General features: G+C 41.4%; 1 protein-coding gene across 1 annotated transcript in view; it reads left to right on the top strand.

Moving 5' to 3' along the window:
• Positions 1 to 25361, top strand: part of CPVL (carboxypeptidase vitellogenic like) — a 101400-nt gene that overhangs the window by 59656 nt on the left and 16383 nt on the right. Inside the window, 1 exon segment of the mRNA XM_060156046.1 lies at positions 15928 to 16110. Coding sequence (XP_060012029.1) covers positions 15928 to 16110 — 183 coding nt within the window.

Here is a 25361-nt window from a genome sequence, read left to right on the forward strand (position 1 = left end):
TCACTGTTGTGGCCTCTCCCGTTGTGGAGCACAGGCTCCGGACGTGCAGGCTCATGGGCCTAGCCGCTCTGCGGCACGTGGGGTCTTCCCAGACCAGGGCACGAACCCATGTCCCCTGCATCAGCAGGTGGACTCTCAACCACTGCACCACCAGGGAAGCCCCAAGTCTGTAGTTTTTTAAATATGCACAAGTTTTTGCAACCATCATCACTGTTTAATTTTAGAATATTTTTGTCATGTTCTCCCCAAACCCCTTATGCTTTAGCAGTAATTCCCATTTTCTCCCTCCCTCCACCCCCTGGAAACCACTAATCTACTGTATGTGTGGATTTGCCTGTTTTGGATATTGCCTATAAATGAAATGGTATTATATAGTGGTTCTCTCTGTGGGGTAGACAGACGGGGGTGGGGATAGGGGAGAAGTTCACTGGGTAGATTCAATGATATTGGTACTATACTAGTTCTTAAGGTGGCTGGTGCATCTGTGAATGTATATTTATTCTTATACTTCCTAACCTACAGATATGTTATAATACATTCTTTGGTGTATATATAATATATACAATAAAATTTTGAAGGAGGTAGACTGTGATTAGTGCTTTGCAGAGATTTAATTGACCATGTTGTGAGCATGTGGACTGCTTAGTATGGCCATGACTTTAAAGTCCCTCAGCATACTTCAGAGAATTATGAGGCATTGTGGTGGAGGCAAGGACACTGATCTGCTCTCACAGAGAATTCCATCAGTTTTCCTCGCTGGTAGACATTGATTACATAATCCAAAATAGCAGGTAATTAAAATAATCTTTTTCTACCTGGCTCTCTATGCTCATTGGTGGGTAGCCAATTTACTTGCAAATTATGTTACAACTCCCTGATGGTGATGTTAAAATATGTTCGGTGTCAGAAGTCAAGCTGCCTGGAATTGAAGTTCTCCCTTTCACTTCCTAATCTGTAAAATTCTATCTCATAGACAACAAACCGAGTAAGGGCAGCCATCTTACCTTCTTGTTCACCACTCTGTACCCAGGGCCTACCACTGTGCCTGGCACATAGTAGGCACTTAACAAACGTTAATAATGAAAGAAGAATTGTCTTGGGAACAAAGGAAGTAATAAAAGGCTTCACAGAGAGTAGATGTTGCTTAGAACATTTTACTTCCCTTAATCTTCTCTTTTCCTACCATTCTTAAACTGTTCTTCCACTTCAGCTGTGGTTCACATTGCTCTCTTTGCATTAGAAGTGCCTGGGAAGCTTTAAAAAATACTTAATTACAACCCCGTCCACCAAAGGTTCTGATTTAGTTGCCTAGTATAGCAACTAACACATAGTAGTGTGCCGTAAACTTTGAAGAAAGGAAGGAGGGATGGAAGGAAGGAAAGGAGTGGGGAAAGGACAGAATGACAGAAAGAAGACAGATGATCTGTTCATTTACATCATAAGCTGTCTTTATAGTAAACTTATTTGAATTTTAGTAAGTGCAAATAATTCACCACTCCAGTTACTATTGATTATATTATGTATGTTATATTCCTTCCTCTTTTAAGCAGCATTTTTTAGAAAACAAAAACAAATACACTGATTGTAAGATGTATCCTGATTTTCAAAGTAATAAAATATAGTAGCGGGTGGATAGATAGATAGATAGATAGATGGACAGATAGATAGGGATAGGGCATCTCTAAAATCTAGGAAATGCAGCCCATACCCCATGAAAGCTATTGGTTTTGAGTCCCGTGTTCTTTGTAGAAGTCCCCCGGTCCTTAGTACTTTATGATAAAGAAGTTACATTTTCTTATAAAGATTCTTGCTAGAGATTCTGAATATGTTTCCAACCTCCATTTCTGTTTGGTTGCAGCTCTTGCCTTCCTAAAAATATATAAGCTATATTTTTAAAGACTAAGAGTACATGAGAGAGAGAATGTGAGTGTGTGTTTGTGAGTGTGTGTGTGTGTGTGTGGGGGGGGGTGTATTTCCTGTATGAAACCATTATTTCAAAAAAACAGGAGCTACAGCTCTAGAGGCCATTTGGATCCAAAGCAAAATGTTGCCCTTGGATTGAGGTTGCCCTTGTTGCTAAGTTGTCTGGAAGGCCACTGATGTTTTAAGAGGTACCATCTCCAAAGGCTAATACCTCCATATGCTTTTGCTTTTAAAGGTTAAATTGCCCTTGGGTAGGGCTTAGTTTGCTGTGTTTAAAAGTTCATCTAGTCAGGAAATTGTAAATATAAAGTTACATTTCCCTGTCACTTATCATTCTGCAGCTCATTAAGTTTCAACTAATTGCATCTTCAGAATTCAGGATCTTAATGCTTCTCAGCTTCACCACCAGACTGAAATCTTGACACCCAGGTCGTCAGGAGTTTTATTTACTTATCCTAGGCTATCAAAAGCTCTTCCTTTAGAAATGGGCAATTCCTGGCTAATGGATGTGACTTAGAAGTTTGAAAGGTAAATTTTTCTAGTAAATCTAAGTCATTTTAGCAGTCATTTTAATTGCTTGTGGCATTTTCCTTCATAACATCTTCTGATGGCAAAATGTCAATGGTGATAGTGCCAGGAAACTAGATTTGATAAATGTCTAGTGTATCAATAAAAATTTAACACTTAATTGGGTCCAATTCAACTGCTAAGTTGGACTCTGAGCTTCCATCGGACCGTGATGGGAAAAGTCTAGCTTTGTTGACTATAATCTGATATGATCACTTTTCTTTCAAACCCTTTGAAGACCATAAAGAGAATGCCAGTACCATTCTGTGAAAAACTTCTGTGAGGAGGGAGTAGTTTTTAGGGAAGCATAACAGAAGAGAGGGAAGCTAATCCTGGGACATGTGTTTTATGTAATCATACTATCAATAAGCAGTCATCACTTTGCAGGCAAATAAAAATAGTATGCATTTGAAAATCAGTTACACTGTCGAGTTCCTTGTGAATTACTTTTACCTATTTTAGTTATAATCCAAGTGCAAGAACAGCAGTAATTTTTTTTTTTTTTGCAGTACATGGGCCTCTCACTGTTGTGGCCTCTCCCCTTGCAGAGCACAGGCTCCGGACGCGCAGGCTCAGCGGCCATGGCCCACGGGCCCAGCCGCTCCGTGGCATGTGGGATCCTCCCGGACCGGGGCACGAACCCGTGTCCCCTATATTGGCAGGCGGACCCCCAACCACTGCGCCACCAGGGAAGCCCAGCAGTAATTTTTTTTAATGAGGCATGCTTCTCCTGGGCTTCTTTCATTTTTAAGCATTTCAATGAATAAAAGGAAAAAAGCATACCCATAAATTATTAAACAGATTTTGACTTCACCCCAAATTGCCATGCTATTGACGCCTTTTCTTGTTTGTCCTTTAAGCTGATGTTGGGATGAAATACTCAAATGAGAACCAGCATATATTTTTATTTACTCTTACTTATTTCTTTAAGCCATTTGATAATATATTCTGCTGTGTGAATTGGTTTATTTCAGATTGCTTTGCTTGTTGATGATGTGTTGTTTGAAGGTACCTCATGCTCAGAACATTAGAAGGTACGTTTGTGATTTATGGCAACATAAAAGTAGAATTTAATCTGGGGCCACCCAAATACAGCAGAGTGAGGATGTTCCAAGAAGAAAGATATTAAGTGGTGATACCATTTGTTATGTAGATTCCAGGGACCTAAAAATCAACAAGCTAAGAAACGCACATTTAAATCCAGTTGCTATGAAATCCAGCTGGTATGAAACACAGGCAATTACATCAGTTGACTTTACTTTGAAAAGATAAATACGGAAAGCGTGAGAAGAGTATTGCTTTCTGGAAACAATGAGGAATATCTCTTGTGCAATCATGTCACCACGCTGCAGTAGCTTCTCAGTCTTTATTTCTTGTGTCTTAGTATAACAGAAGATGCAAAACGATGCCAACATGTTCTAAAAGATTGGATTGTTGGAAACCAGTGGTCTTCAAAGTAGCGTGTGCCAACCACCGTCCCCTGGGGTGTGGGGGGAAAATAGTGTACATTAATATTTTATTTTTTAAAAAAAGGAAATTAAGAAATAAGCTTTACTCGTGTTTAATGGATAGATTGGCACTAGGGCGCTTATTTGCTCTCTACGATAGTCACATCAGATGTGATAGACCCAGGGTTTGGGTTTGGGTTTGGGTTTTCCTAATCACAGTCATCATCATCACCATCATCATTTAAGTCTGTTTGCCACAGGATCTGCCTCCAGGCCCAGGGCTCTTTGCACTGCAGTTTCCTCTGCTTCCATCTGAATGTGGATGACTTAATTCCATGGCTTTTGGCCCTGGCCTTGTAGTCCAGTAAGGAGAGCAGCGTTCACATACTTCCCACTGCCTAAGGAAGCCACATTCACAACTCTCAGGCTCTTCCTAGGGGCTTTTCCCTACTGGATTTGCCTGGCCTGCACTGTAGAAGTCGTCCCACCCCGTGCCAACCCCCCCCCAATGGGGCAGCCTGTGCTATCTACTTACTCGTTATGAGCAGCTCTCTAGTGTTGTCACTGGGTAACAGCACCCGGCACAGTGTCCTTGTGCCGAATGGCATGTGACTAAATGAAAGCCAGAAGAACCTTCAACCAAGCTTTCGAAAGAATCGCTCTGGGCAGGAGCCCTTGACCTCCTCCGTCTTGATTTTCCTCACGTGGTGCTCCTTTCACTGCACCTTCAAGTCTGTTTCTTCAGCCCCCTGACAGTCCCCCTATTTGCTACAGGGATGTGTACAATCCTTTTGAGACCATTTGACGTTCTCTAGGAAGAAAAGGGAAAGGGATGCTTTCCTTAACAAATAAGGGAGAGTTGTGTTTGGGGGAGGAAAAAACCACCAAAAAAACCCTAATTGCAGAGTAATGAGGGGACCTTGGTGAATATCACTATTGAGAGTATGGGGCAGAGAATCTTGCAACCTGACTGATACCAGGTTTTCCCATGTAGATGAAAACATAAAGAGGCCAGAGCACCACTTAGACTTTTAAAAAAAACTTTTTGATAAAGAAAAGTAAGCTGTACAACCAGCCACTTGCTTTCTTTCGTGAGATCAGCCTGGCTGGAAGCTTTTCACTGACTTTGCTACTCACCTGGAGATTGATAACAACAGGTAGGAATTAGACTTGTAGAAGTGACCTGTCTGGCTCTTTGGATGAGGGCCTACTTACTGTCACTCTAGTCCTCTCCTAAGAGAAAGACAAAGTAATCTTCATCCACAGAGAACTAGAATTTTCTCAAGCTAGAAGGAAAGTTTATTATGGGAGAAGTGGGTCGCAAAGTGAGCTGCACCTTGCTGCTTGGTGAGTACTCTACGGCCTCTCTAAGGCCTCCCTTCCCACTGTTTATATTCCTTTGGGAGCTTCCAGGTTCCTCTAAATTAATGCTTTTTCCAGGTGGTTTAGCATTCCTCCTGCAACAAGACCACTCTGCTCTCAGCTGGCCCTCAGGATAACTTCAGCAGGGAGATCATTCCCTGTCTTGCCTGGGCACAATGGGTAGTAGGGCAGCAGTGACACTGTTTAGTGGCAGGGGCTCAGCTTTCAGGTTTTGTTCACCCTCAAAATCCTTGGTGAATCCATTCAATTTTATGGCGACAACTATTGTTTTTTTGAACTTGAGTGATGTTGATAATGTTGGGGAACAGGGAGCTGGCAGGGGGACTTGATGGCAAGGGGTTTTCCTGTAGCTCCTACCTATTCCTGCTGTAATGATTGAGACTGTAGGAGCATCTTCCACTCCTCCATAGGAAATTCTTCCTGATTTGCTTAATCCAGCTTCATGCACTGCAGATCACTCCTCTAAGAGTGGCTGTCCTTGGAAGTTACTGCTGTCATCTGGCAGCTGTTGACAAAGGGACCAGTTTTCTTTGCAGGACATACCAAATCCAAGGTATGTGGCTGCTGTCCAATAGCAATACAAGTCACATATAGAATGTTAAATTTTCTAGAAGGCACATTAAAAATATCAAAAGAAACGGATGAAATTAATTTAATAACATCTTTTCTTTAACCCAGTATATCCAATATGTTATCATACCAGCATTTAATCAATATTAAAAAATTATTGAGAGATTATACATTCTTTTCTTTGTATTAAGTCTTCACAATTCAATGTGTATCTTAGAGCACATCTCAGTTTGGACTAGCTACATTTCAAGAGCTCACTGGCCATGTGTGGCCAGTGGCTACTGTATTGATGAGTGTGAGTCAATTCCTATAGACTTAAATATTATAAATTATAGCAATTCTTGTTTGCTTTTCGGGGCTGTTTCTTGTTGGTTTGGTTTATGTGCAAATGTGTACTGATTAATTAAGTACATTTAATAATGTGGAAAGGTAAAGTAATTGGTTCCTCAGCCCACTTTTTTAGTAGAGTGATAACATTGGCAAGCATGGGGCAGTGTTTGGAGAGGACCCTTGGCATGACCTTGAAGCTGACATTCTGACAACCAGGGAGGACACTCCTCTCTGGAGAGACTTGTCTGGGGGAGAGGCAGGCCTGCTCCTGGAGCACTTTGAGTTCATTAAATCCAGTTACTGAGGATGGACAATAGGTGAGAGGTGATGGTTAGAGGTGAGGGGATCAGAAAAGGGCTATGAGAACAGACCCTGAAACAAGAAGCAGAGCAAAGGACCCCCTAGAGTGGGCCCCCAGGACTCTTCTATTCAAATGGGAGGAAAATATTATTCGGGGTCATTATTAAAAGTCATGTTAATTATGCTGTTCTAGGTAGTTAAAATTTTTTCAAAGATCCCTCAGTTGGAGTGCTGGCTCACTGGATTATTTTCAGGTTGGCTTTGCTTCTTGTTCCATTCTAAAAGCAACTAAATTATTTGGAGTTAAGTTGCAAGAAAGCAGGAATAATTTTCTTTGTGTAATCACTGGACACTCACTATTATTTGTGTAACCACTGGACACTTACTCAAACTCCCTGCCCCACTCTCATTTTTCTTTACTCATCTTGGCAAAACCAGCTGGTAGGGGAATGGCACGAACATGGGGGTGTTTATTCTAAGTCCATTTTCTCTCTTTCTTTGTCTTCCTTAAACTTGGAAGCAAAGTATGTCTCATTTGAAGAACGGCTTGGTTGCAGAAGTGACTACTGTTTCGTTCAATGCTGGCATTATTTTTCTACCACAGTCTCCTCCAGGCAGGCCCAGGGGACTCAGGCTTCCTGAGTGTTGTAGCCCTATATCCCTGCAAAGTCACCAGGAAGAAGTAGGGCCAAAAGTGCGAGCGACGGGCAACTGGGGCCCAGGCGTTGTCCCTGGAAGAATAACAACTCTGCCTCCAGTGGGGAAAATTGCTAAACGTTATACTATATAGCTGAAATTGTTTTTCTTTTGCAGCTGAGCTTTTGAGAAACCCTTGGGGATTGCCCTGGGTTGAGTTGGATATTAATGAAATTAATTCTCTTCTATTTGGGAGAAAGTTACTGGCGGGTCATGCTAATTGCTCCAGGCAGAGAGAACTCCTGGCTATGTTGGAGTTTGTAATAGAAGAATGATAGGTAAGGCAGCCAGAAGAGGAAGTGTGGGGGGCTGCTTTGTAGGAGTTTCATTGATTTAGCATCTGTAGGGAAGGCTTCTTTTAAAAAAAATTTTTTTTTTTTTTTGATTAGCGAACAGGAGAACATTCAAAACTAAGACAGACAGCAGCCAACTGGGAATGCTGTGCAGCCTGGAATAGCTTAGGCTGTTTCCCCAAACAGGAAACCACAAAATGTTAGAGATTAAGGTCACTGGATCATTGGGAAAAGAGCATAACTTTGTCTGCAAAGTATTATGATGGATTGTAAATGGGCCAAAATATAAGCATAAATCTTTCGTCTAAAAACGCAACAACAAAAATCCAGCCTTCTCACAAAAGCTCAGTTTGCTTTCCTGTTGTGCTGAGAGACCAAAGCCTCCTTCTGCGGCATCTCTGTAATTTTCCTAATAAGTAGGGGAGGTATCAGGGATTTAAAGAGAAATGCTTTGTGTTCTCCGTCAGCAACACGTGTGTTTCAGTTTGGATTTTTAAAAAGGTAAAGTTTAGACCAGAAAGTGGGCCTAATGTGATTTATTTTCAGGCTTATGCTTTAATACAGGCAACAATGAAAATATAACAAAATGCACATTTATTTACATTTTTTGCCCCAAACCCCTTCTTTCAAGTGTTCGCAGGCACCATCAAAAACACAGTTGTCTCTTTTCCCCTTTGAGTATCATCCCTTGTCCCCCAAACTTACTTGAAGTCAAAATCTGAGTTTAGAGGGTGTGGGATCTTCTTAGTTGAGTTGGCAGGTAAACTGGCGTGCAGCTATCTTTAGCAGACACAATTGGTTGCTTTATATCTGCCTGGAAAATATTTATCCTTCAGAAGCTTATACTGTGTAAAATAAGGGTTAATCATCATCTGATTCTTTTCACTAGGTCTTTCCTAGAGGGAGGTTTTCTTGCTGAGAGGGTGAAATCCATGAAAAAACTACTGATTTATGTACATCCAGAACCTGAAACGTTTATGGTTTGAAATGTTAAAATGATTTAGATTTTAGAAAGATTTAAGTGAAACTGACTTTTTTTAAGTCCTCTTTTTAAGGAAAACTTAGAGAACGAAAGAGTAAACTTGCTTTTCCTCTTTTGATTATTCACTATATTGAAAAGTTAAAAAAATATCTGGAGTATAAGGAGGACAGGGTCACATCTTTTCATGTCTGTTCTCTTGGTGCCCATCCTTAGGCTCACCACAAAGATTTACTGTTGGATAAATAGAAATTTCACATGAGCAGATTAAACCAACAAACAAACACATTCCATGTATAAGTGAACAGGAACTCTTTTCTCCAGCTCAGACAAAAGGCCACTTCCTTTCCATTTCACATGGAAGTGAAACTTAGCTGAAGAAAATGAAATGAATGAGTAGAGTTGGATTGAGACCTATTGATCTTTCTTTCCTACCCGTGACAGAGACATAGATACAGAGGAATATGTTTCTCTTCTAAGAAGAACGATAGCATAAGCATTGAATAAATGACAGCTGCCCTTGCATCTCTGTTGGGGGTGAGGGAAGGACACTCAGGAAGGGGTAGGACTGTGTCTTAGGGAGATAACTATTGCACAGCCTGCACTCATCGTGGCCGAGTGGAAATATAGGCCTGGCGTGGTCAGATGTCTGGGTATTTAAATGACAGCATCTAATTGCAAAAACAATAACAACACCATGTGGACCTAGATGAATATATCTTCAAGCTAAATGCAGCCAATTGAAAACGTTTGCACACCACTATAGAAATTTATTTTTCAGATTATTCTTAATAAAGAGTAACAAAAACAATAATAAAACCTTGCTCTTCAGCTTATAGGATATTTTTATAACTAGTATCCCATGTGGTCCTCCCAAGAACTCTAGGATATAGATATTCCACTTCACAGAGGAGAAAATTAAGGCTCAGAGTGAGTAGATGACAGCTCCAAGGCACTCAGTAGCACAGGCCTTGGGAGACTGAGCCAGGGCTGGAGCTCAAGACTCCTGTCTGCAAGTGTCATACGACTTTTATAAGCCCCTGCCATTTGTTTTATGAAATTGATGACCTAGTGCAGTTACGTTAGAACTCTTGCCATCCTAAGCGTTATTCTAACTCTAACCTCCAAAATCACAATTGAAATCCACAGGTAACATCTCATTTGGAAATTGAGCTATTTGAATAGCTATTTGAATTATTCAAATGCAATAATAATAGCTAGTGTTAACTGAACACTTACTATGTGCCTGGGACACAAAGAGCTTACATGCATTATGTTATGTAATTCTCTCATATATGTTTCTCTTCTATCCATTTTACAGATGAGGAAACTGACCTCTAGACAGGCTATGTAACTTAATCAAGATAATCCTGCTAGTAAGTGGCAGAGCTAGGTTCAAACCCAGCTACAGAGCCTGTGCTCTTAACTATAAACATGTATCCTTCATTCCAAAGAGTCATGCTTACATTTAAGTTTGCTCCTTGCATGTGTAATTACAAAGAATAAACCACCTGTTCAGTGTATTCTCTGGGCGGGGGAGCAGTGGAGGGAGCGGAATACACTGAGCAGTGTGGAAGAGGGGTTAGAAGCACACACTTTGGACTCAGGCAGATCTGAACTTGAATCTCTGTTACCAGCTGGCTCACCTCCCTGCATCTCTGTCCCTTTGTTCCTAAAATGGCATAAATAACACTTGCCTTCTGGGGGTGTTGTAAAATCATGGATATAAAATGCTTAGCACAGTTCCTGCAACTTAATTAGAACAATGAGAGAGTTCTACTATTCCCAAATGTCCTTTTAAAAGCTATACTCTTAACCATACTTTTCTAGCATTTAGGTATGGGGAAATTCCTTGGGATGCTTCAAAATTACAAGTTCCTTTTAAAGGGTAATTTATAGACTTATGGCTCTGAGTACCAAGAAAAGACTGCTGAGACACCATGCCCAATGTGTGTAAAATTAGTCATGAAAGGCATGCTATTTCATGCATTTGAGTACATAGAGTTCAGGTTTACCCTGGCTGGATTCCCTCCTACTGTTGGCCTTTGTCTAAAAGAGTGAGACTGACAAAAGAGTATTTGACACAGAAAGACCATATGCATATTTTGGAGGTTTATTCTAGAAGAAGTTCTTTGTTGAGGCAGTCTTCCAAGTCATTATCACATTATCAACCTACTTGAAGAGGAGGACCATATTTACCTAACTCCCCCAATTTGTATCCAGTGCTGTGCTTAGAACCCTGTTCATATTTTCTCATTAATTCTCACTACAGTGAGATGTAGGTCTTACATCTACATGTTCAGGAAAGGCAACCACAACTCATGGAGGTTAAACCACATGTCCAAGAATTCCCAGTTACTGCATGCTGGGGCATGTGAGGCACTGGTCCAATGGTGTATGAGTTTGGATTTCATGCTTTTAGCAACAGCAGCAACTGTGGTTACTTGAAGCATGAAAAGAACTGGTCAGAAGACAGGATAGGTCACAGAATTCATGGACAAACTGAAGAACTAGAGTGAGGAAAGATAGGGACCAGGGAAAACTCTGGGGATCCAAGTAGCAAAACTAACGGGCAGACTCATCAGGGAACCCTGTGTCATTCTGTCCACAATCCAAATTCTAGGGAGAGAGCATTTGAGTGCCCTAGCTTAGGTCACATGCTCATCCCTTGCATAGAGGAGGAAGAACACTGATCGCCAGCCTCCGCTAGGGCTGTATCCATTGAGGGAATGGGAATACAGTTACCAGGGGAAGGGGGAGTGGACCTGGGCCAAACAAAAGGGCAATCACTATACAGCATTACAGAAAGCCTTTAAAGAGCACAATTGCCTGTACTCTACAAGTGTCCATATGTCTTATGGGGTGTCAGGCACCGTGCAAGGGCTGCAGGTGGAGTGAGGGCTAAGAGATCTCTCTTCTTCAGGAGCTGATGCTGTTCCACAGCTGCTTAAGGAGGGCCAGTCCCTATAACAGAAGTCAGGCATCTGTTGCCAGCTGAGTAATGTCCTTGCACACATCCTGGTCCATAGAGCCAAAGTGAGGAATGAGAGATGTCTCCAGAGTTGGACAAACAGATGAGATTGTTTCTGAACCGGAGATGTGAACTATGTCTCCTTCTCCACCAACTCTGTTTCCTAAGGCTTGGAGTAGCACTTAAACATGTAGCTGTGGGGAGTCAGTAAATGCTTGCTGTTTGCAGGAATTTAGCTCCTTTCTTAAGGCGTTTTAGGAAGAAGTTTGGAAGTGTGGGATCTAGGATGCATTCTGACACCTCCCTGTGTCACGATTTCCTTTACAGTAAAGTGGAGGCGGGCCCTGTAATACGTCTCATCCCTACCCTGTGAAGCTGGATGTGAATAAAGCTATGTGTACATGAAAACACTTTGGAAAGTAAAGAACATTAAAAAAATGATTTTCTCATCTCTTCCTTTTGGAAAAAAAAAGAGAGAGAGAGGGATGCTCGTAATCCAAATCGCCTAGTGCCATCTCTTGTAAATGCTTGAATTCTGGAATGAGTTTTTAAGATCATCTATGATTGAACTAAAGTTATGCTGTTTACCTAGTTGTCATGAAAAGAACTGAGAGCTGGTAATACTTGAGTTAGCACAAATTATTCCCCAATAAAGACCCATCTTTTGCCAAATTGAGGTGTCCAACCTCTTAGTGTTATTGTTCTTTTTATTATTTTTTCGTTTTGGAAGCATCCCAACATACCCCCAAAACTTAGAAAATAGCCAAGTTAAAACAAATCGCCCATATTTTGACTACCTTAACTGCTAGTATTTTGATGTATTCTTTTCCCAAGTTTGAAGCATCCTTTTAAAATATAGTAATTATAGAGCATGAACAGTAGGATCATAGTTTTTCATTGATTTTTTTAATAAGTATTTTTCCATGTCTTCGCATCACCATCAGTTTCAACAAACTAACCAGTCAGACCTCTAAGTAGTAAAAGAAAAGAACATTCCCTAAAAGGAGTGCCTCTGCTCTTTAACTGAGGCCTCACAGCTGACCAGAAAGGAAAGTGAGGACACTGGTTGCTCAGGAGTGCTGCCTGCTGTGTCCCTGGAAACCTGCTCCAACCAGCGCTTTCCCTGCCCCTTGTTTTGTTAGAGTCACTCCTGACAAGGGAAGCGTAGCTAAAAGCTGCATTCATTTCTGTCTCCACCTCTCTGTCTTTACACCCTGTTGCTTAAAATACCAGCAAGCCTCAGGGGAAGGTTTGCCCCAGACTGTCCCAGTTTTAGCCTGCAAGCCCAGCATCCTGGGAAACTCCTCCGTCCAGGGCAAACCGGGACAGATCACCCCACCAGGAAGAAGTGGGCGAATGTGTGCAGATCCTTCGTAAGTGGCCAACCCGTTGCGGTTTAAGCCTTGTCCTGGAACTTCTCTGTCACTCAGGATGTGGGTGGCCAACACGTGCCCTCCGGCTTCAGGACCACCCAGCCCTGTGCTACACCCACCTGGCTTCTCAGCTCACTGTCACCGGATCCTGGGATATCTCACCCACTCACCCAGCCCTGGAGGCACCCAACTGGGATATTCCTGTGGGGGCTGAAGAGAGTAAATGTGACATTTAGATAAAAATAGAAGCTCTGGAATTCTTATATTTAAGGCAGCCTTAAATGCCAGCTCTGAAATCACTTCGCTTGATCATTAACCTGATTTCTTTTTTTGCTGCATTTGACTTACGTACCCTTTAGTAGTTAAAACTGTTTTCCTTGCTTTGCAAAGGAAGGATTTCCATTTGCCCCCAAAAGTAGGCTTTCTGCACATCACATGCACAAAATTACGCAGTCCAGCCCTTCACTGCCTCATTCTGGAGTGTTAGTATTCTTGTTTATGATGTCTTGAAAAACAAGGGAAATGGCTCAGGGATGGGCTTCGTTTCAATTCATTTCAACAAACGTGTACCCTAATGCTGTACATATCAGCCTGTTTTTGCTGTAACCTGTGGAGTTTGCTATCATCCCTCAAAGATGAAAATTCAAACCAGTTTCAGAATATCCTGATGATAGTAAGGTAACAATATCCTGATGACACTCAGAAAGATGCAAGCTTCACAGAGTAGCCACGAGGAAGAAAGATGGCTACATACACTTGAGTGTTTGCTAGTTAATCAGCATCTTTTCACTGGATTCTAGAAGAATTACTTTATAGATGATTATCTTCGTTAATCAGCTATAATCAGGCCTTCCTAGGATGGTGAAGTATTTGAGCCTTGTTTCCTGGTACAGATCATGTGTAATTGTTTCCATACTGTTGGCAAAACAGCTGTAGGAGTTTTGCATGGGCCATAAGTATTCAAGGTCTTTGAGGCAATTTCTTTGTATAAACAATGCAAATTTTTATTGCTATAGTTGAGTTTTTTAAAAAGGCTTTAAATCCATCAGGATTTTCTGTAAGGGGGGGTTCTTCATAGGAGAGTGGATGTGGTGATGAGGACTGAGTAACATGAAAGACCCTGTGTTCCTATAGGTGAGGCCCAGGGCTCTTTCATCTTAGGCTGAATCCTGGCCCACTGCTGCTTGAGGATTTGGAGTGTGTAAAAGTCCTGGGCTTTTTAATTATGTATAAGCCTTTTAAGAAGCCTGTACCAGGAGGGCAGAGATGGAAACATGCAGTGAAACATTTTATATCCAGTTTGAGGATTCAACAGAAGGTCTTCACTTGAGTCAAACCAGAGCTTCCAAATAGATCAAAGGTAGCATGGAGTTGAAGAAAATCTCTTCGTTGGTGGTGGAGTGACAATGAGAATCAACAAGTGTGAAAAATAGCCTAAGGAGAGTAGAAAACAAAGGGGGAAATTACTCAGATTTCCACCACCAAAATTAATCAACTCTATTCCTTTTTTTTAAGTTTCATTCCATATATGTAAATAAGTATGTCAATTTTATATATCATAATTGGGATATATATTTGGCATTCAGCTTTCATACTTAACATTATGTGATAAGCATTTTCTACATTGCTTCGTGGTTTAGTCCAACAGTTTATTTATTTTTACAAGAAAAAATAATTTTTTATTTACAGAGAATAAATGAACCACAACTATTTTGTGAGAAAGCTGATGATGAACAATTTTTTTTTTAAATCAGAATTCTTCTTGTGGCATTATCATCCACTGAGTTTGCACTTACACTATAAACAGATATAAGATGGATATAGTATATGAGGCAATAATTTTCAGACTTTATCAACAGGCAGTAAAGAGCACAGATCCAAAGAGCAGGGCAGTGAGCCCCATAATGTGCACTTCTGGAATGAAAAATGGGATGAGGAACACAAGCTTAAGATAGCCATCTCCTGAGTTCAGGTGAAAGAGGCTGGACTCAAGGAGAATGAGGTGACAACTTTGTAGTCCAACAGTTTAAACGGCTTTGCAATATCTCATAGAATTTCTGTACCGTGGTTATTTAACCACTCACTAATATGGAACTTTTAGACTGTGTTCAAATTTGTCATTATAAAGTTTCAGTGAATATTGTTAAATATATATATTTTTTATTTCTTTGGGCTCATTTTCATAGAGTTTATTCCACAAACTGGGATTACTGGGACAAAGTCTCAACATTATAAAGTCTTTGCATTAAAAAGTGATGGTTGCTTTCCTGAAGAGTAATGCCATTCACACTGCCCCCAGTAGCTTCACAACTTCAGCAGCATTGGGTATTATCTGAATATCTTGAAAGCTGTTTGGGAAGAAAAGACCAGAGTTGCCTCAGAGTTTCTCCTATAGTACCCATCAACTTGGCTAAAAAAAAATGTATCTTAGGCATTTTGAAGGACATTCCTCATTTTTGACAAGTGGCTATCCTATTTAAGAAAGGAGGTCTTTGGAAGTGGCATAGCAGACATGGTTGCCTCCAACAAATAACAAATTTGAGGCACCTGCATCTATCTGTCTGCCTCAAAAAATTATAGTTGTCACTGAAATGTAGGAGTGGAAAGCAACATGGATTACCAGCAGCCACGAGGGAATGCCCAGCTTGCCAGCTGCTGCAGGGCCTGAAAAGTGAAAATAATCAAATGCAGGCTTCATGACAGTCCCAGCGTGTACCATTCCTTAGTTCCACTGAACTGTAACCACAGTCTTCTTCCTTATCATAGCCATACATCCAAGTAAAACCTATATTGCTGGGTAATACAGCACAAATGCTTTTGCAACAAGAGAGATGTTTGCAGATTCCTATGAAGAATCATACTTTTGGAAGAATGCAGTGGTTGAGACAAGGCTTGAGTTTATTTCAGGTTGTTGGTGTATGTAGCCAACTGGAAGAAAGGGACCCTACTGAGTTCCTGGGTTGGCGTCTCTGAGCAGTGCCCCAGAGCAGCTAACATTCCCTTTTCTCTCTTGTGTGCACTATCTGTACCTAGATACATTGACTGGCTTCCCCTGCTGAATCCTGCATTTGCTCACGGCTCAATTTCATTTCAGGTTCTAATCTACAATGGCCAACTGGACATCATCGTGGCAGCTCCCCTGACAGAGCGCTCCTTGATGGCCATGAACTGGAAAGGATCCCAGGATTATAAGAAGGCAGAAAGAAAAGTTTGGAAGGTCCTTAAATCTGATCCTGAAGTGGCTGGTTATGTACGGCAAGTGGATAGCTTCTATCAGGTATGAAAATGCTTCCCGGCACGCAGGTTTTGAGAATGGGATGATGAGATTGAAACGAAAGCCCGAATACCCATAAGACATGGTCAGCCTTAAGCAAAGTCATACAACAACCTAAAGGTGTCTTCTGTTGCCCTCCTTTCCACAGGGAAGGGTGGTCTGAGTTCATATTAAAATACAAATACTCAATGTTTAAGACAAAAGTTGACAGGCAATAGTGTAGGTATTATTTAAGAGATAAGGTGACAATTAAAAAGATTAAAAAAAGGATAATACTCAACCCCAAAAGGTGAATCATTAATGAGAGAATTAGTCTATTTGGGGAACAAAAGAGAGCGTGAACAAATTACATGAGGAAGGTTCAATGTAATCTCCTCTGGCAAACCTATGATCACATTCACGTATTACACATGGAACCCCAGGACAAAATCTATCTGATGCCCTAGTGTGACCTCTCCTTTAGGGGTCAGATGTTACTCTGGCCAAGCCTGTCCACTGCTCCTCCAGTTTGCAGGTCTCAGCTCCTCGAAGATGAATAGGTCTTCCTTAATGTTTACGCAATGATTACACTGTTTACCTCCAGAAAGTTTCTGGAGGAATTAAGAAAGCCCCTTAGTTTTGCTTAGTTAGTCTCAAGAGGAAAAATGTATTCTTCTAGACTGGATTTTATTCCCCAATTTTTTATGTGAGGTAACACTGGGACCTCAATTCTGTACCTCCAAGTATTTGGAAGAATAGCTTTCTAATGCTTGAGTTTTCCTTTAGGCAAATCCATGCTCCAAACAGAAATTAATCATAGGAATATTACTTCAAAAGTACTTTGCTTTGGAACTGTAAATGAGAGATAACAAAGTATTTTATCAGGGGTCACTGGGTTATCACCTGAATTACTCATTTATGTTTAAAAAAATGATAGATCCAGCAGAAATTACGGGTATTCTAATGTGAAAAGGTAGCCTTCCTACCCTACCCCGGTCATTCTAACCATTAAATAACATGAAATTTAACAGAAATTTAAATATTACACAAAATGTTAACTACCTTGGACAATGGAAACAGTTGAGAGACATATTTCTGGGCTCAAGTGAAGGTAAACTTTGAAAAGTTATAACGTTACAGTTTCTAAATCGAGATAAATTATACCAAAGAATTAACTACTGGTGGAATGGCAAACTAAATGTCTCAGAGCAGGAACAGTTCTGGCAGTATATATATGAAATCTGAAAATGGGACAGGGAAGGACAGAAAGAAGTGTCTGTTTACATGCAGAGAGATCTCAAGAGAGGATGGGAAGTGCCTTGTCAGCCCCATCTGCTTCTGTAAACTTGAGTGATCTTGAATCTGGTATTGAGTTGTGGACCACAATAAATAGTTAACTCTGAAGACAGATTCCAAAATATTGAAATTCCTGGACAAGTGGAGGCTCTTCAGTTGCAGAAAATAATCTGGACTTAATTTTGTTGTTTATTTGTCTCTTTTTAAGTAACACAAGTTATATAGCAATTCAAATATTTTTAAAAAAGAAAAAGTTCAACAATTTCAACATCTGAAATTGCATTTTAATTGATTCATATGTTCACAGGTACAGGTTTTTGCATAATTTTAACAGTGTAATATAAGGTTGATTCTACTTTGTTACTTACTGAGTTATAACATAATATGGAAAAGTGAACAAGTCACAAATATACAAGTAAATGAATTTTCACAAAGTGAACATACCCCTGTGACTATTACCTAAATAAAGAGAATAGAACCAGTGCCCCCCCCCGCCCCATAGTCACTACTCCCCTCCTCCCCGAAGTAACCACTGTCCTGACTTCTAATAGCCTAGATTACTTTTGCAAGTTTTTGAATTTTTATAAATGGACATATTCAGTATGTACTCTTTCCTGTGTGGTATGTTTGCTCAGCTTTGTGTTCATGAGATTTATTTCTTCTCTTTTTATATGGTAGTTGGGTACTTTTTCCTGATATGCTTAGAAATTTTCAGTTGAATGTCAGACATTAAACAGGTAAAATTATGGAGATAGTTTGAGTTTCTGGCTGATGATATTTATCTTCAAAGAGATTTTGCTTTGCTTCTGTCAGGCAATTAGAATAGAGGCAAGCACCTTTATTAAGTCTGGAATTGAGTGACTTTAAATCTGTACTTTTTGTCTCCCAAAGCTCCATTCAAGTTTCCAGTCTCTTAACTACCACTTTATGCTTGGTTTTGTAGCCTCTTGGCCGCTGAATCAACTATTGCTTTGATGTGGACAGGGTCAGAGAATGCCACACTCAGTTTGTTGCCCTCCCTTCAGTTTGCAAGCCTGGCCCCTTGTAGTGGGCAGAATAATGGGCCCCCAAAGAGACCTTCCCCCTAATCTCTGGAACCTGTCAATATGTTGTATCGTATGGAAAGAAGGAATCAAGGCTACATATGGAAATAAGGTTGTTAATCATCTGACCTAGAGATGGGGACATTATTCTGGATTATCCAGATGGACCAGTGTAATCACAAAGATCCTTATGAGTGAATGAGGGAAGCAGGTGAGTCAGAGTCAGAGAGGGTTTCAAAGATGCTCTGTTGCTGGCTTTGAAGACAGAGGAAGGACCATGAGCTAAGGAGTGCAGGCAGCCTCTAGAAATTAGGAATCACAAAGAAACAGATTCTCCCCTAGAGCCTCCAGAAGGAATGGAACTTTGCCAACATCTTAGTTAGCTTAGCCAGCATCTTTAGTCCAGTGGGACCATTTCTGACTTCTGACCTCCAGAATTATAAAATAAGAAATTATTGTTGTTTTAAAACACTTACATTTGTGGTGGTTTGTTATAGCAACAATAGGAAACTAATACACCCCTTATATCCTGGCTGCCTTGGGTGAGCCTCAGGATTTTCAGGTGGGTGTGTTCTGTATTTTGTCCAGCTTTTCTAGTTTTTCTTAGTAGGAGGATTGAGAGCAACAAGTGTCTCTGCCAGTACAGAACTAATATCATGTGTGTCAGTAGTCCTACTGATCTACATAAGCTATGCAAATAAATCAGGCAAAAGATAGATTATGATTTTTTGTGTGCAAAATAAATGAAGAAGAGGCAAATAAAAGATCAGAGTTATAAGGGATGGGCTCACCTACCTATATTTAAGTTCAATGATGATAAAGATAGCTTTCGTTTGTTGAACACTAAATATGTGCCGACTGTTGTGATAGGTACTTCATGGATATTAGAATAACCTCTGAAAATTATATAATATAATTTCCATTTTACTTACATATGAGGAAACAGACTCTGAGAAGGTAAACAGTTAATCCAGAATCATCCAATGACAGCACTGGGATTCAAACTTTATTCAGTTTGTTCCCAGAGCCTGTGTGCCTATGTCTGTCAGATTGCCTCTGATACTTAATTGCCAGTAAGATGGAGAATGTTAACTAAATAGAAGAGAAGAGGAGCACTCAGGAAAAAAACTTGTTTATTTAATCTTTTCACATGTTTGAAAGACATTTGTTAGGCGTTCCTTAGGGGCAGTATAAAAAAAAGATATTTATCGGGCTTCCCTGGTGGCGCAGTGGTTGGGAGTCCGCCTGCCGATGCTGGAGACGCGGGTTTGTGCCCCCGTCCGGGAGGATGCCACGTGCCATGGAGCAGCTGGGCCCGTGAGCTATGGCCGCTGAGCCTGCGCGTCCGGAGCCTGTGCTCCGCAGCAAGAGAGGCCACGGCAGTGAGAGGCCCGCGTACCGCAAAAAAAAAAAAAAAAGATATTTATCAATACTCATGAGGTTCTAAACTTACCTCCCATGATTAGAATACAGTAATGCTTTCCCTGTGGCTAGAAATGAAGAAATATTAGCTTAATAATGAAATGCCCACATTCTTTTATTTCTGATTGCATCCTCCCATTCACTGACTGGATGGTCTGGCTGCTATAAGATCAGCAGACTGAATATGATAATAAAGTCTACTCTATCAAGGAGATTTTACTCAAAGGAGGGAAGAAATAAAGGCAGAAAATAAGCAAATATAGACATTCACAAATCAGATAATGCCAGAAAATAAAACTGGATGATGTGAAACAGCTGGTACAGGGACTACTTTGGATGGTGGGTCCCAGAAGCCTCACTGAAGAGGTGAGACAGTAGGACATGAAGCAGCCTCTGTGTGCAGATGTGGGCCAGCGTTTCCATGCAGAGAATGTCTAAATGTGCCAAGGGGCAGAAATAAGCTGGATGTGCCTGAGGAAAGGAAGGAGGGCCAGTGGATCTGAGGGAGGAATAGGGAAAGAGGGGAAGCAAAGATGGAGGATTGGCTGTGGCCATATCATACGGGACCTGGCGGGTCAGGGTAGAGTTTGTACTCAGAAAGTTAATCACATCCCATAGACAGAGCTCTAAACTTCTTGCTCTGGTTTGAGATCCCTTCCAGTGCAACTTCTGAGCATATTCATGCTATCCTCTTTGGTATCATGACCCTCTACACACACACTCTTAATTGAGTTCTTTTTTCCCACAAGGAAAAATTTGCTTGTAGACATCTTTCTGTTGGGGAGATTTTTTTTACCTCAACTGCTGACTAGTTTAGGAATGATCATTGTTACTGAAGAAAACTGTATACAGTATTAGGTTATATGGATATGTGTGTTTGTGTATGTGTGTTATACATGTGTATACCTATAAAATATGTAGAGACTGTGTAACAGAGTGGTTAGAGACCACTATAGAGTGGCCTCTAATACTATAATAGACCATTAGAGTGGTCTCAGTACTATAGTAGAGTATTACAGTGGTCTCAATACTATAATAGAGTGTTCTAGTGGCCTCCAATACTATAATAGAGTGTTCCAGTGGCCTCCAATACTATAATAGAGTGTTACAGTGGCCTCCAATAGTATGGTACAGTGTTACAGGGGCCTCCAACATTATACTACAGTGTTCCAGTGGCCTCCAATACTATAATAGAGTGTTCCAGTGTCCTCAGTACTATAATAGAGTATTTGAGGCAGGAAGACCATGGTTTGCCTCCTTAATCTTCTACTTAATAGCTGTGTGACCTTGGGCAAGTTTTTCACCTCTCTATACCATGACTTCATCTCCTATAAAATAGGGGTAGTAATAATATCTACCTGTTATGGACTGAATTGTGTCTCCCTAACTTAGGATGTTGAAGACCTAACTTAGGATGTGTCTGTATTTGGAGATATGGCCTCTAAGGAGGTAATTAAGGTTAAATGAGGTCATAAGGGCAGGGCCCTGATTCTATGGGATTAAGAAGAGACGGCAGAGAGGTCGCTTGCCCTCTCTCTGTCTCGGCCATGTGAGGACACAGCAAGAAGGCAGCCATCTGCAAGCCAGGAAGAGAGCTCTCGTCAGAAACCCAGTCAGCTAGCACCTTGGTCTTGGACTTCCCAGTTGCCAAAAACGTGAGAAATTTCTGTTCTTTAAGCCACTCAGTCTATAGTATCCTCATAGGGTTATTGAGGGGATTCAATAAGCTAATTAGCTTAGAGCAGTCCCTGACTTATAGGAAACATTTGCTATTATTTTTGTTACCATGGATCACTTATAAGAATATACACAAAAGAAAGGAAAATTATAAATGGTAAAAATCAAGATCAGGGAAAATGTTTGATTTTCCCTTAGAGGAAAGTTGGAGTATTAGTATTCAGGCCATTAAGGGTAAACACGCATGCCGAGCTGCCAGGAAGCGATGGGCACATCCTTAACCCCCTGTCCGCCGCACTGCTTTATGATGAGAATCCGGCCGGTCGCATTCAGCATGTCCTCCAGATCCTTTGACGGCTGCCTCAGCCACCTGTTAGTCTATGTCCCATGGACCTTCCTTGTGAAACGCTCCAGTGCCTGGCATCACACGTGTCCTGCTCGGTGCTGTGCACGGAACGCCCAGCTTGGGAGGCGAGATTGGGGCTGCAGGGCAGCCTGGGCCGTAGAGGTGGGACAAGGGACTGACCACCACTCAGAAGCTTGTGGCAAATGTCACACTGAGCCCGCTGACTCTTGTGGTGAATGCAAAACACATTGAGAGATGAAATGGCACTCCTGTGGCTGCCAAAACCCGGCTAACAAAAGAAGCGAGGCCCACATGTGTTTGTGATAGAAGTGTTTTACCACACAGCGGCGAGGGATCTGCATTTTATGTAGGTGATTTTACAGTGCTGGCGGCGCTCTTTCCCCTAATGCCTCAGCGTAGGATTGGGGATGGTGTGTGGAGATTGGGGGGAGGGGCAGGGATGAAGGAGGGAAAGGAGCTCTGGTGTTCACAAAAGCATTCTCTGTGGATTAAGGATACTGTTCAGATGTCAGGCATCTGATAATGAAAGAAACGGGCCTCAACCGTGGACTTGGCTTTTTAGCATTTGACACACAAAACAGAAGCATGTGTATGTGTCTGCCAAAAAAGAAAACTCACTCTCTGCCAAACTCCACAGCTCTTAATTTAAAAATCGAAACCAAAGTAGACTTGTCTCTGGATGGTTCCCTAAAATGTCCACTTAAAGGAATGACAGCTCTCCCGGGGGAGTGTCAAGGTACGGAGATGGGCAGCCGTTTCTCCATCAAGGGAGGCCCAGGAAAACCAACCAGCTCCGTCAGGCCTTCGGAGATCAGATGAAGAATGAGTGCTCTTTGTTGCCCCTTGTTGGCCTGGCCTCCACAATCTGTGCCATTCTAAGACTTGCACCCTCCCTTGTTACATCATCTGGGAAGTCCTGGGCTTTTCTGAGCTTCAGTTTGTTCATCTGTAAAATACAAGGTTTGAACTGAGTTATCGCTAAGATATCTTCAAAGAAAGATCTGAGACATATTTTTCATTAATGTCCGGAGGGGCTCAGTTTGCAAGCAGTATAGAATAGATAGTTGCCTTCAGAGTGTGATGTGTGTGTTTGTATGACTCAATAGTGTTGCAGTATAGAACAAAGGTCTAATCCTCTCTCTCCCGCTAGCTGGTGGCAACCCATGTGCATCACTGTCGAGGCCACCCTGCTGCTCCTTTTGGGGTCTTTCTCTGCCTTTCTCCAAATGTCACAGTTGCTGTTCATGATCTGTTTTGATGTTGCCACTGCTTTTGAAATGCAGGACATTTTGTTCTTACATCACTGAATTGTCATTTCAACTCCAAAGACTTTTTGATGCCACATTTAATATAAAATTTAATCAGTATAAAATTTTAATCAGAGTAATAACACTGATGAATTTCTTTAAAAACATCTTTCTAGAAAAAAGCTTCATGAAGCTAAATTTTCTGAAAAAAGCATTTTTTCTATCTTGATTTCAATGAAAATATTCTAACGGAGATTAATTATTTTCTATGTAAACATTAAAAGGAAGACTTGAGTCCCTGGTCAATTTTCATTCCTATGCAATCATACTGGGTGTAGCTTCTTCTACCATGAGTTTTGCATTGTTTCCAACAACTCTGTTTTCCTGATTGCAATTTGAGTCATCATTAATTTTATTTTATGTTTTCATTTTCAATATCAGCTTAGGTTATTCAATAATTACAGGATGGATTATCTCCATATTCTAGGTAGCATTTTCCAGTTGAAACAAATTTTAGATCTCATTTTCCAGGTGGGGAAACTGAAGCCCAGAGGTTAAGTGACTGTTCCAAAGTCTCCTACCCATTTTATGTCTGAGCTGAGATTAGATTCTAGGCCCTCTGTCTTCCAGCCCAGAGGTTTTCTACTTCACAAGGGCACCCACGTCTGGAATGATGGATTGGCAGTAGTAAACTAGTACAGTTAAAATTGGAACCTGCATACATATCTGCCATAATTAAGGCAGGCCTGAGAAATAATGTATTTTACTTCCAGTGTCAGCTGTTCAGTTACATGCATGTGCCCGTCTATAGTCAGACAGAGTATTGGGATTTTTAAAAAGGTGCTAGAGCTCAATAAGTGGTGAGGCAAGGTTCATGCAGTGTTAGGAAAGGTTATAGCTTTACCTGGGAATTTCTAATGTTAGTAAAAGAACAGATGCTGAAATTGGCTAAAATGAACAGAGGAAACTGGTGGGCAGAGCCTCAGAATGAGAGCGTACAGGGCAGGGTACAGGCAGAGCATACAGTCTGGTTTCTAATCTGGAGCGTAAAGGATGAAAGCTGGGAGAGAAACTGGAAAGAGATCATGGGACCTTGATGGTAGGCAAAGGGGTGAGTGTTCCATTGTTTAAGTAGTGGGGGGCCACTGAAAGTTTATTTTTTTCCAATTTTTTTAATTGTGATAAAATATACATAACAAAATTTGCCATCTTAACCATTTTAAAGTATACAGTTGAGTGGTATTAATGCATTCATAATGTTGTGCACCATCCATCTCCACAGTTTTTTGTTTTTTTGGTTTTTTTTTTGGCCATGGCTCATGGGCCCAGCCGTTCTGCGGCATGTGGGATCTTCCCGGACTGGGGCACGACCCGCGTCCCCTGCATCTGCAGGCGGACTCTCAACCACTGTGCCACCAGGGAAGCCCTCTACAGTTCTTTTCCTCTTGTAAAGCTGAAACTCTGTAACTAAACACCAGCTCCCCATTACCCCTTCCCCAGAGCCTGGCAACCACCATTCTACCCCGTCTCTATGAATCTGACTACTCTAAGTATCTCATATAAGTGGAAGCATGCAGTGTTTGTCGCTGTGGAAGATGTTTAAACACATTTTCAAAGCTTTGGAAAGTTTAAAATGGCAGCAGTGGGATGAATTCAGGCCAGATAGAGGTCAGAGAAGGAGGATCCCCAGGAAATAGGGAGTCATGTTAGGAGCTGTATTGGAAGAAGGTTCTCCATCTACTTTCTGAGACCACCTTCTTGATACTTGATTCTGAGGTCCTGAAATAGAGGAGACGAGCTTTGTAATGTCTAAGCTGTGAGGACTGATCCCTGTTTGAGACATGGTGTTTCCTGTGTAGTTAAACCAGCTTGAAAGCTAGGTATCCACAGGGAGCACCTGGCATGCTGGTGTCATCCTGGTGCCCTCCTCAGGCAGCCACAGTGAGTCCCCCAGCCCCCAAAAGCACAAGCCCTGAGCCATGACTTATACTTTGACCTTGACCCAGGTTTGGCTTATGGAGTCCTCAGGACTGTGTTCTGCCAAACTCTTCTCAGGGGCTTCTCCCTGAGTTTCCAACAGGAATCAGACCTTCTGTTAGGGGTTACATACAGAGAAACCAAGGGAAGGAGCCCACCACCCTCAAAGCTTGACTGTTTTGGAGAGTCGTGACCAATGGGAGGCGGTCTGGGGTAATGAGAGGAAGGTGGACTGTGGAGTTAGAC

The sequence above is a fragment of the Lagenorhynchus albirostris genome, chromosome 8 (assembly GCF_949774975.1).
Source record: "Lagenorhynchus albirostris chromosome 8, mLagAlb1.1, whole genome shotgun sequence".
Classification (NCBI taxonomy): domain Eukaryota; kingdom Metazoa; phylum Chordata; class Mammalia; order Artiodactyla; family Delphinidae; genus Lagenorhynchus; species Lagenorhynchus albirostris.